At 41.5% G+C, this 12,750-nt stretch overlaps 1 protein-coding gene across 1 annotated transcript; it reads right to left on the bottom strand.

Moving 5' to 3' along the window:
* Nucleotides 1-401: 401 nt before the first annotated feature.
* Nucleotides 402-8,391, bottom strand: LOC121843184 (B-cell receptor CD22-like). Its single transcript, XM_042312787.1, has 10 exons — nucleotides 8,084-8,391; nucleotides 5,166-5,243; nucleotides 4,539-4,883; nucleotides 3,793-4,005; nucleotides 2,910-3,179; nucleotides 2,407-2,670; nucleotides 2,112-2,202; nucleotides 1,606-1,645; nucleotides 1,166-1,246; nucleotides 402-1,012 (listed from the first exon to the last, which is right to left on the bottom strand). The coding sequence occupies exons 2-10, from the start codon at nucleotides 5,218-5,220 to the stop codon at nucleotides 992-994; spliced, it is 1,380 nt and encodes a 459-aa protein (XP_042168721.1). The 5' UTR covers nucleotides 5,221-5,243; nucleotides 8,084-8,391; the 3' UTR covers nucleotides 402-991.
* Nucleotides 8,392-12,750: the final 4,359 nt, after the last annotated feature.

Genomic DNA, 12,750 nt, shown 5'->3' with positions numbered 1-12,750 from the left:
GTGTTTTGTTTCCCTTGTCCAGACGCTGTCCGTGTTTTGTTTCCCTTGTCCAGACACTGTCCGTGTTTTGTTGCCCTTGTCCAGACGCTGTCCGTGTTTTGTTTCCCTTGTCCAGACACTGTCCGTGTTTTGTTTCCCTTGTCCAGACGCTGTCCGTGTTTTGTTTCCCTTGTCCAGACGCTGTCCGTGTTTTGTTTCCCTTGTCCAGACGCTGTCCGTGTTTTGTTTCCCTATCCAGACGCTGTCCGTGTTTTGTTTCCCTTGTCCAGATGCTGTCCGTGTTTTGTTTCCCTTGTCCAGACGCTGTCCGTGTTTTTTGTTTCCCTTGTCCAGACACTGTCCGTGTTTTGTTTCCCTTGTCCAGAGACGCTGTCCGTGTTTTGTTTCCCTTGTCCAGACGCTGTCCGTGTTTTGTTTCCCTTGTCCAGAGACGCTGTCCGTGTTTTGTTTCCCTTGTCCAGACGCTGTCCGTGTTTTGTTTCCCTTGTCCAGACGCTGTCCGTGTTTTGTTTCCCTTGTCCAGACGCTGTCCGTGTTTTGTTTCATGTCTGTTATTTATTAAATGTTCACTCCCTGTACTTTCTTCTCGTCTCCCGGCGTCTGTCCTCACACTTCTAGATATGACAGCAGGATAATAGAGATGTAAGGCCTTTCTTTGGTTTAGTGCCGAAGTTCTACAGTCCAGGTTCTGTGGTGGCTCTCTTCAGTCCAGGTTCTGCGGGGCTCTCCTCAGTCCAGGATCTGCGGTGGCTCTCCTCAGTCCAGGTTCTGCGGGGACTGTCTTTAGTCCAGATTTTGTGGTGGTTCTCTTCAATTCAGGTTCTGTGGTGGTTCTCTTCAGTCCAGGTTCTGTGGTGGTTCTCTTCAGTCCAGGTTCTGTGGTGGTTCTCTTCAGTCCAGGTTCTGTGGTGGTTCTCTTCAGTCCAGGGTCCATGGTAGTTCTCTTACGTTCTCATAATCGGAGGGCTCAGCATCTATCTGAGGGGATGTGTCACTGGGAGAGTCTCACATTCTGAAAGAAGACACACTGATTGAGCACTTTACATCATTTTTATGGACACCCAGCCACACACACACCAGCCACACACACACGCAAACTCATTTAAGTACTGTATAAAACACAAACACACTCACAAACAATCTAAATTAATGATAAGAGACTTACTGCCAGAGTGTCGTAGTCAGGGGACATGGTCCTCATGTTCAGACCTGTGTACGTGTCACTGTTACAGTCAGGACGGACACTCTGTGGAGAGAGAAAGAGATATAGAGAGAGGGGAGATAGATAGAGAGATAGAGAGACAGAGAGACAGAGAGAGACAGAGAGACAGAGAGTGAGAGACAGAGAGACAGAGAGACAGAGACAGAGACAGAGAGACAGAGAGGGAGAGAGGGAGAGAGAGAGGGGAGAGAGACAGACAGAGAGAGAGAGAGAACAATGAAAATAGTATGAAAGAGACTGTAGTGAAACAGTAAATGAATGAAAATGGATTTGTAACTCAGGGATGGAACACGTTGGGTGCATGTTTTTGGTGCACGTTTTGCCCTAGAACTACACAGCTGGATTCATATAAACAAAGCCTGATTCATAACTGATAGAATCACCTGTGAGTCTGCTGTGGAATCACTTCCTCCTGTGGATCTCCTGTAATGAGGAACAGAGTGAGTTATGCTCTCTACTGGAAGGTGATTTGTTACTAATACAGTTTAACAGTTTTTTTGTTTATTTTACCTTTATATAACTAGGTAAGTCAGTTAAGAACAAATTCTTATTTTCAATGACAGCCTAGGAACAGTGGGTTAACTGCCTGTTCAGGGGCAGAATGACAGATTTGTACCTTGTCAGCTCGGGGTTTGAACTTGCAACCTTCTGGTTACTAGTCCAATGCTCTAACCACTAGGCTACCCTGCCGCCCCTTCAGTTAAGGGCGTTGGGACACTAAATTAATTAATTAATTAATGAAGTTAATAACAAATCAGTGATAATATAAAATAATAGTACCAACATCAATGTTCCCTTCTTCACTCACCTGAATGAATCAATCAATCAATGAACAAATTAAGTTATTAAAAAGAGTTTGAGTGAAATAATCTTTAAAAGAATCTCTCACCTGAACCACATGAAGCCAGAGAAACAGAGGATGAGAACCAGAACAACCACTATGATTCCTACAGCTGCAGTCAGAACTGATGTTTGTTTCCCTAAATTAAAATATGGATGATACGAGTACTGGCATATTATAAAGTGAAAATAAACATAGTCCAGGACAATAATGCAACATTTGTTAACTGATCTAGTCTCAATGTATATATAATTATTAAACAAAGTACAATAAGCCAATGTATTACTATTAATAATAGCTTGAAACATCATTTTGTGTTGAAATATATAAGATGAAACTTCACCTGGTATAATGATCATCAGAGCTGTAGAGTTCCTAGATCCTCTTCCATTCCAGGCCTCACAGTGGTAATGTCCACTGTCCTCAGACCTGAAGTTACTGATGTTGTACATCTGTCCACATCCATTTAGAAAAGTCTCATTTTGAAAGTACCAGGTGTATTTGTCCACAGGTGGGTTGGCATCACTGCTGCAGGTCAGAGTCACTGAACTGCCCTCCACTATTTCACCAGAGGGACTGACTGACACTGAGGTGTTCTTTGGAGCATCTGGTAAAGGAGAATTTGTCAGAGGGGAAAGGACAGTAGCATATTTATGACAGTAGTATATTTACAAATGACATGCCGTGTCAAAAATAAATTATATGTTAAGTCAGAGATCTGAAACTCTGACTAACACAAAAAGTTAACATATATACATTTGGAGATCCTGTACTTTAAAACGACTTCATTTAATTACAATTGTTTTGCTACCTTCTCATTCAAACACTGAGCTGTACTTTACTCACACTTCACATCCATGTTGATGGTCCTAGACCTGTCTGTCCCCATCTCATTCTGGGACACACAGTAGTACTCTCCAGTGTCAGATGACTGGATTTGGTTGAAGACATGCTGTGGTCCTGTCATACTCTGATAGTCACCTCCATTCTTCTTGTACCACCAGGTGTAACTCTGGACAGGTGGGTTGGCATCACTGCTGCAGGTCAGAGTCACTGAACTGCCCTCCACTATTTCACCAGAGGGACTAACTGACACTGAGGTGTTCCTTGGTCCATCTGATGTAAAAGACAGTGGATTTTTAAAAAATAGTACAAATGAAATCAGGTAAAAATATTACAAACTTTCCACAAATGTACTTTTCCACACAATGACTTTTAGATCCATCCTCTTATTGAAGATGATCCATTCAAGTATCATGTGGAGCCAATATCTGTCACTACAATGTTAATATACCAAACTATCCCCAAGGTACTCTATATGACCCTCATACCCTGGCACTGAGCTCAGATCTTCAGCCTCCATACCAGACCATTTAGTAAACCAGAAAGCTTGTTTGATCTCATGATAACTGGGATATGTGTAGGAGCAGGATATGTTCCCTTTTGACCCCTTCAAGGCACAGATACTCTGATGGGTGTAAGTCACACTCCAACAGTTCTGACCTTAAATACAAAAATACAATATAACATCTCATAAATATTTTATTTCAATACCTTCCAGTATACACTGATGTTGTTTATGAAGTAGAATACAACTAGTTAACCAGTTTACAGTAGTGAAAACCATCATTTTTAAATAATGATCAATATTTATTGATTTATTGACAAAAGTCTCGACCTGAAGCAAATTGTATTTATATGAAATGTGTATAAAAAAGTCCACACTCACACACTGCAGGAGAGAGGAGATCCTCATGGCCTTTTACAGCACAGGAGTAACTGTCTGCATCACTAAAGGAGTCTGAGTCCAGGCTGGAAGTGTCCTCCTTTACTTTGTGTCCGTTCTTGTACCAGATGTAGGTGGGGTTGTCAGTCAGAGTACAGGTGGTGATACAGGTCAGTGTCTTATCCTGATGTCCACCAGTCACCTTCACCTGAAGACCTGGAGAAAAAACAATATCACTGTAAATCCCTTTATCACTGACTTATCACTCTAATACAAAGATGGAAGAAATCCTATGTTATACACATATAAATACAAACCAAGACAATTTCCCGATCTAAATGGAAATCAACAGTTTAACTATATAGTATGTAACTGTACCTGTGACAGACAGAGTGACTCCAGGGTCACCAGTATATAGAATGTAACTGTACCTGTGACAGACAGAGTGACTCCAGGGTCACCAGTATATAGAATGTAACTGTACCTGTGACAGACAGAGTGACTCCAGGGTCACCAGTATATAGAATGTAACTGTACCTGTGACAGACAGAGTGACTCCAGGATCACCAGTATATAGAATGTAACTGTACCTGTGACAGACAGAGTGACTCCAGGATCACCAGTATATAGAATGTAACTGTACCTGTGACAGACAGAGTGACTCCAGGATCACCAGTATATAGAATGTAACTGTACCTGTGACAGACAGAGTGACTCCAGGGTCACCAGTATATAGAATGTAACTGTACCTGTGACAGACAGAGTGACTCCAGGATGTCCATAATATTTCCCTCTGGTCTGATCTGTTATGAATCTGAACTTGTACGTAGCTGAGTCTCTCTCTCTCAGGTCTGTGATTTTCAGGGTACAGTCTTTCTTCTTATCTCCATGATACTCCAGACGACCTGCATACTCTGGGTCCTGACCTAGATCTTTAGGTTCTACACCAGTCCCCCATTCAGTGAACCAGAAGGTTGTTGTGACTTTACCTCTGGGATATCTGAAAGAGCAGGTCAGCTCCACTGTTGACCCCTTCAAGGTACAGATACTCTGAGTGGTGTAAGTCACTCTCCAGCCATTCTGCCCCAGTACAACTGAACAGTCACAGAACACAAGGGTATTACATTAAGCCATTGGCTCACACTGACTGTAGGCTTTGTCCATACTTTGTTGCCATAGTTGCTGAGTTGAGTTGAGTGTGATGAGAAAACACATACGCATCACTCAGTAAGGTAAGAGAGGTGTGAAAGATAACTACTGAAGTGAACTGGAGACTCCTAACAGAACACAACAGAATAATAAAACACAAATGTCATTTTAATATTTTACAAAAGTCTGTAGATTGACAAACATATAAGTTATGAATGAGACCATACCTGTCACAGACCAGAGAAATACCACCAATACACTTCCTGCTGTTCTCAAGGACATTGTTGCATCTCCCACCCTGCAGTCTTAGAAACATAAACAACAACTCACTCTATAGCTGTTGATTAACTCCACCTGATACATTGTATTACTGTAAACACATATTTCTACATTGATTGTTCTGAAGCTGTTTTATTCTCAGAACCACAAATATGGGAGGATAAATGTTCAATCCTCTACAGTCCATCAAGCTGTACAGCAGCCTAAAGACTGACCACCAGGTTCAATGATAACTCCTATCACCAATCTGTGAGGCTAAACAGCAAGTGACACACACACATGCACACACACTTAAACAGTGCAGTTACACTGAGCAGGCATTCAAATGTTTGTTTACATGTCTATTTTACCCTGGTTAATCATCTCATCACTATGTAGATCAACACTCCTACACTGAGACACTTTATGAATACTGGTCCTGATGTAACAACCAAAACACAGCTCAAAACAAGAAGTAAAATGATACATTACCCTCAAGAATATGACTTATTACAAAAAACAAATAACCCAAAACTATATTTCAAGATATTGTCAAGAGTAGTTACAGAGTGAAGTGAAGGGGAGAGGTCTTGTACAGTTAGTCAACTTACTGGTAGTGAGTGGCAGTTCAGTGATTGACTAATATGTAAAGTTGTCAGGACACATGTATCTGATACAGAACTGTCCTCTCCTTCCTCTTTAAGACATTAACATGCATGAGGACCAGAACAGCATGTCAGAAAGGGGTGGTTACTGTCACGCCCTGGTCTTAGTATTTTGTGTTTATATATTTATTTGGTCAGGCCAGGGTGTGACATGGGTTTATTTTGTGTTGTGTTTATATATGGGGGTTTTCGTAGGTTTTGGGATTGTGGCTTAGTGGGGTGTTCTAGCAAAGTCTATGGTTGCCTGAGGCGGTTCTCAATCAGAGGCAGGTGATTCTCGTCGTCTCTGATTGGGAACCATATTTAGGCAGCCATATTCTTTGAGTGTTTTGTGGGTGATTGTTCCTGTCTCTGTGTTAGTTGTCACCAGACAGGCTGTATAGGTTTTCACATTCCATTTGTTGTTTTGTATTGTTCGTATTCATCGTCATTAAGGATGTCTCGATTTAACCACGCTGCATTTTGGTCCGACTCTCCTTCGACGGAAGAAAACCGTAACAGTTACTGTATTAGAGTGGGCCCTACATTTCTATAATGGACAAAATGTCACCCATTTCCAGTTTTCAGTAAAAGTACAGAACCATCTTAATATGTTGACTATTCTATATGGAATGTTTATAATATCTTAGAATGTGTTGCCTTGTCCCTCTGAGTTCTACATGGAACAGGTCAAAGTTCCATTTACATTTGGTCAGTTCCATGATGTCATTCATTCTATTCTACACACACATTCAATTTATACTCCTCATCAGCTGTATCAAAGTGGTACTGAAGGTTCCAGTGTTCTAGACTAGAGTTCTCCCTACTGGCATCACAACATTACTGCAGCCTCCAGTCCTGATGTCCTTATTAATTTGTGCAGTAATATGAACAGAATGAATGGATACTGTTCCATTCATTCCAGCCATTCCTCCTATAGCTCTGCCCACCAGCCTCCTCTGTTGTACAGTACTAGTAGTATCTTAATCTATCAGCGGCATCCATGAACATCACCATAGCCTGCTGTATTGACTGTGTAGTGTGTTGTAGTCTGCTGTCCATAAATAATGTCATTTAGCAGATGCTTTTATCCAAAGTGACTTACAGTTAGTTATATGTGCATCCCATTACGTGCCAACTGAGGTACAGAGGACCATATTCTATAAAGTCTAATATGCATTTTATCTAAACCAACAACATTGTGTCTCATGTTAATATTACTCCTAAACACAACCCACCATCACTGTGTCTCATGTTAATACTACTCCTAAACACAACCCACCATCACTGTGTCTCATGTTAATACTACTCCTAAACACAACCCACCATCACTGTGTCTCATGTTAATACTACTCCTAAACACAACCCACCATCACTGTGTCTCATGTTAATACTACTCCTAAACACAACCCACCATCACTGTGTCTCATGTTAATACTACTCCTATACACAACCCACCATCAATGTGTCTCATGTTAATATTACTCCTAAACACAACCCACCATCACTGTGTCTCATGTTAATACTACTCCTAACCACAACCCACCATCACTGTGTCTTAGGTTTATACTACTCCTAAACACAACCCACCATCACTGTGTCTCATGTTAATACTACTCCTAAACACAACCCACCATCACTGTGTCTCATGTTAACACTACTCCTTAATAACCTCTTATGAAACATCAACTTAATCACTCTTACTCTTACTGTCACTCTTACATTTTCAAAATGTCTCCACAACAATCTATTGCTCTCAGAGCTCTTAAAATAGCATGCACAAGTCTTTATGTGAAACCACATGTACAACGTACATCCCATCTTTTGTAGTAGTATCTCAGTATTTGTCAAGGGTGCCAATCATTTTGGTCTTGACTGTATATCCAACAATCAGATGAATATATCAAAATGTATTTCCACTCACACACGACCCTATTATACTTTGGCAGTGAACATGACCCTATTGAATGGAGATCTGGGTATTACTGGTAAACTCTGCTGATCATGTTTAAAACATGTAATTGAATAAACTGATCTAAACTAAACACATGAAACCACAGTCCAGGGTCAGTATTCACAAAGTGTATCAGAGTAGGAGAGCTGATCTGGGATCAGTTAATGTAACAACCAAAACACAGTTCAAAATAAACCAACAAGTACAAAGATACAGGAAGTCATGTGATTTTTTGGCTAAAAACATCAAAACTAAAACTATATTACAAGATATCATCAAGTGTACTTACAGAGTGAAGTGAAGGGGAAGGTCTTGAACAGTTAGTCAACTTACTGTGTGGAATCAAGAAGTGGTCAACTTACTGTCAATGTGTGGAAACAAGAAGTAGTCTACTGTAAGTATTAGTAGAAACAGGCGTAGCCTAAGTGTGAGTTCTGTGGTTGACACATTTTAAAAGTAGCCTAGTCAGGTCATTAACATGCAGGAACAGCATGTCACATAAGGGATGTTACTGTATCTAAATAGAAAATGGTCTAAAGTCAGAATACTGTAGTTACATTTCTTTATATGAGGAGTGGACCTACATGTTTTACAAGAGACAACATGTGACCCATTCCCATCTCCTCATCAGCTGGTACTGAAGGTTCCAGAACAGATGAAAGGGGAGTATCTTTGGTACCAGTGTTCTAGACTAGAGCTCTCCCTACTGACATCTCATCATTACTGCAGCCTCCAGGCCTCATATGTCCCTAGTAGTCTGATGAAAATATACAAAATAGAAGGTAAAATAACATTTGAAAATGTTAAAAATATATATAGAATAAACCAGGCATGCACATAAAAGTACTGTGTTATTGGGACTTATGTTGAACTGGCGTTTGAATTGAGTGAACTAGTGATCTCAGCTAGCTTGTTAGCTACATGAAGTGGCTGTTATTCAGCGATAAACAAGTATTTTTGTGCATCACACAGCTACTCTGAATGTACTGGATTGTGAACAATATGATGCGCTGCCACTGAATTACAGCATGACCCCATAGTTAGCTAGTGACCTAGTTAGTTAGCTGTCATTTAGCTACCAACATTAGCTAGCTAGAAACAACAGACAACAGTGAGCTGTCATTATGCCAAGGCCAAGGCAAGCTGCTCTGTATATCCACTGTGTTCTTGTGTGAAAGAGATGTCTTCAGCTCACTGATCTTCAGAACAATGGACCCAAAGTGAACCCTGACATGCATATAACTAAGTCTGTGTGTCTGTCTGGGATTATTGTGTCCCATTGTGTCTGACTGATGCGTGTTTTTAAATGACAATGAATAATCTTTCATGTAGTTGTTTATTGCTGCTTCGTTATTGTTATTTTATTGTGTGATTCATTTTTTAAATCATTTTTATCATTTAAGAAATCTATTATTTTGTTAGTTAAGGGCTTGTCAGTAAACCATTTCACTTCAAGGTCTACACCTGTTGTATTTGGTGCATGTGACAAATACAATTAGATTTGATTTGTGTGTTTTGGTGCTGGTCATTGCTCCCTCTGACACTCGGTTTCTGAACCTCTAAATGTCTGAGCCGTTTGGGGGTTCTACTAGCTGACATCTGGAATTGTTTTAAGGTGGTCATACCATGGATCATTTAGCTATTTGATTTTGAAATATAGTACCCCTTTAGGTAAAAAAAAAAAGAAATACATAAAAATGATTTGATAAAATATTGAATTAGTCCTTTACTGCTGTAGCCCATATAAACACATTGAGTAACACATTCATAAATGGCTAAATTTAAAAAAGACGTAATATTTTGAAGTGGCTGTCCTATATCTAGGAGATATAACAAAATGTGCTTTTTTTTGGGACACATACACAATACAAAAGTATGTGAACATCCCTTCAAATTAACGGATTAGTTTATTTCAGCCACACCCATTACTGACAGATGTATAAAATCGAGCACACAGCCATGCAAACTCCATAACATTGGCAGTAGAATGGCCTTACTGAAGAGCTCAGTGACTTTCAACATGGCACCTTCATAGGATGCCACCTTTACAACAAGTCTGTTTGTAAAATTTCTGCCCTGCTAGAGCTGCCCTGGTCAACTGTAAATGCTGTTATTATGAAGTGGTAACGTCTAGGAGCAACAACGGCTCAGCCGTGAAGTGGTAGGCCACACAAGCTCACAGAATGGGGTCCGCTGAGTGCTGAAGCACGTAGCGTGTAGAAATCATCTGTCCTCGGCTGCAACACTCACTACCGAGCTCCGAACTGCGACTGGAAGCAACTTCAGCACAAGAACTGTTCGTCGGGGGCTTCATGAAATGGATTTCCATTTTTACGGACGTATCTGGGTTTGGCGGATGCCAGGAGAACGTTACCTGCCCCAATGCACAGTGCCAACTGTAAAGTTTGGTGAGGAGGAATAATGGTCTGGGGCTGTTTTTCTTGGTTTAGGCTAGATCCCTTAATTCCAGTGAAGGGAAATGTTAACGCGACAGCAAACAATGATATTCTATACGATTCTGTGCTTCCAACTTTGTGGAAACAGTTTGGGAAAGTCACTTTCCTGTTTCAGCATGACAATGCCCCCGTGTACAAAGCAAGATCCATACAGAAATGGTTTGGCGAGATCGGGGTGGAAGATCTTGAATGGCCTGCACAGAGCCCAGACCTCAACCCCATCGAAAACCTTTGGGATCTTTGGAACACCGACTGCAAGCCAGGCCTAATCGCCAAACATCACTGCCTAAGCTCACTAATTTTCTTGTGGCTGAAGGGAAGCAAGTCCCCACAGCAATCAAATCAAATTGTATTTGTCAAATACACGTGTTTAGCAGATGTTATTGCGGGTGTTAGCCAAATGCTGTAGCGAAATGCTTGTAGCAATGTTCCAACATCTAGTGGAAAGCCTTCCCAGAAGAGTGGAGGTTGTTATAGTAGCAATGTACAACACACCAGCTGTATGTGACCAGGCGGAAAACACCTTTCCAAGTCAAACTACTACACACACTCTATATCGTTGTCACCATATTAGCTAAAGTAATGTCCTAGTCAACATAGTGCAATGACCTGGCTAGATCATAAAGGAACAATTGTCCAGACAGAGGATTGAGTTTACGAATGTACGTTTTATTAACCCAACTCCACACAGGCTACAGTTTGGCCGTAGCCCACGCCAAATAAATGAAGGAGAGTTCCAGTGTTGTGTTGGATCATCATAGCCAGCTAGCTAATATAGCATCCCTCTGTTTGAGCAGGGTGTTTGATCTATCGCTCTGTGTTTGTTCAAAACTGTTCAACTATTGTCTTTCTCTCTGAGTCAACTACTCACCACATTGTATGCACTGCAGTGCTAGCTAGCTGTAGCTTATGCTTTCAAAATGTCAAAATGTCAGGTTGGAGGACATGCTCTGGAACTTGTCATAATTACTGTGTAAGTCTATGGAAGGGGGCGAGAACCATGAGCCTCCTAGGTTTTGTATGGAAATCAATGTACCAGGGCACGGCAGCTAGCTGTCCTCCAGCTACACCATGGTGCTACCCTACAGAGTGCTGTTGAGGCTACTATAGACCTTCATTGCAAAATAGTGTGTTTTAATCATTTATTTGATTACATAGTTTCATCTAAAAAGGATAACTTTTTAAATTCACTAAAGGGGATGTCCCTCCCCTTCCTCCTCTGAGGAGCCTCCACTCTGTTACATGGTCCTCTCTGCCTCACCATACCGCTGGAGAGAAGAGGGGAGTGGAGAGGAAGAAAGATGGCGAGAGAGTCAGAATTCTGACAGACAGACACACAAAGCATTGTGCACATTCACAGTAGATAGCTCAGATAGTGACCTTCAACCCTGTTAGTGCACTCCCTTTGTGGAAGCATCACTTTGGCCAATCAGGAGAAAGCTGGATGGACGTCTGAGCATGTGATGAGTCAGAGGAGTAGATCTCCAAACACCCTTAGCTGTATCAATTATTCCCAAAGAACTAGAGAGAGAGAGAGAGAGAGAGAGAGAGAGAGAGAGAGAGAGTTTGGACAAGATTACACAAATCTAATTTGTGAGTATTGTGGTATTTTATGTTGTGTGCCTGTGGTGTTTGGGGTCACAGTGGATAGCCTCAGAGAACATGTCCACATCCTGAGAGTACTGGCCCTGCTTAAACAACTGAATACCCTTCTCTGGAGGAGAACACACACATACAGTGTTAAACTGGGCTCATTTCAGTGAATAGAAATAATCATTCTGAGACAATTGTGTTCATGTCACCTGTTAGTGAAGCTCCCTTCTTCTTCACAGGGTCTGAACTCTCCACCTGAAATGAGACAACTCAGTTAACACTGCCTCTGTGTGTGTGTGTGATTGGTGATTGTTAGTGCACACTTCGGGAAGGGTGGAGAAAAGGGACGCAGTCAAAAAGGACTGGGGCCAGGGGCAGGGAGAAACAGGGGCAGAGAGGGGCAGAGAGAAACAGGGGCAGAGAGGAACAGGGGCAGAGAGAAACAGGGGCAGAGAGGAACAGGGGCAGGGGGAACAGGGGCAGAGGAAGAAACAGGGGCAGACAGGAACAGGGGGCAGAGAGGAACAGGGGCAGAGAGGAACAGGGGGCAGAGAGGAACAGGGGGCAGAGAGGAACAGGGGCAGAGAGAAACAGGGGCAAAGGAACAGGCAAAGCCTAAATCGTTTTCCTAGATACAGTCTGTCTTTGCCAGGGTAGAGGGATTCACATCTTTCATCAATGTCGTTTTTTTCTTTAATTGTCACTCGACAAGTGAATTCAGACAATTCAATCAGAGGGAAACGTACATATAAATATACAACACGTGGCAGCAGATCAAATTTACATTTAATAATGAAACTTCATCCGATTTGATTAAACTGTATTTTATTATGAATGAATACAACTGATTGACATAATAAAACACTAAGTCATTTGTACACTTGTCAGCTCCCCTGTGCTCCTCACA

Source organism: Oncorhynchus tshawytscha, unplaced genomic scaffold, assembly GCF_018296145.1.
Source record: "Oncorhynchus tshawytscha isolate Ot180627B unplaced genomic scaffold, Otsh_v2.0 Un_contig_20697_pilon_pilon, whole genome shotgun sequence".
Classification (NCBI taxonomy): Eukaryota; Metazoa; Chordata; class Actinopteri; order Salmoniformes; family Salmonidae; genus Oncorhynchus; species Oncorhynchus tshawytscha.
This window is presented reverse-complemented; position numbering and strand designations above follow the sequence as displayed.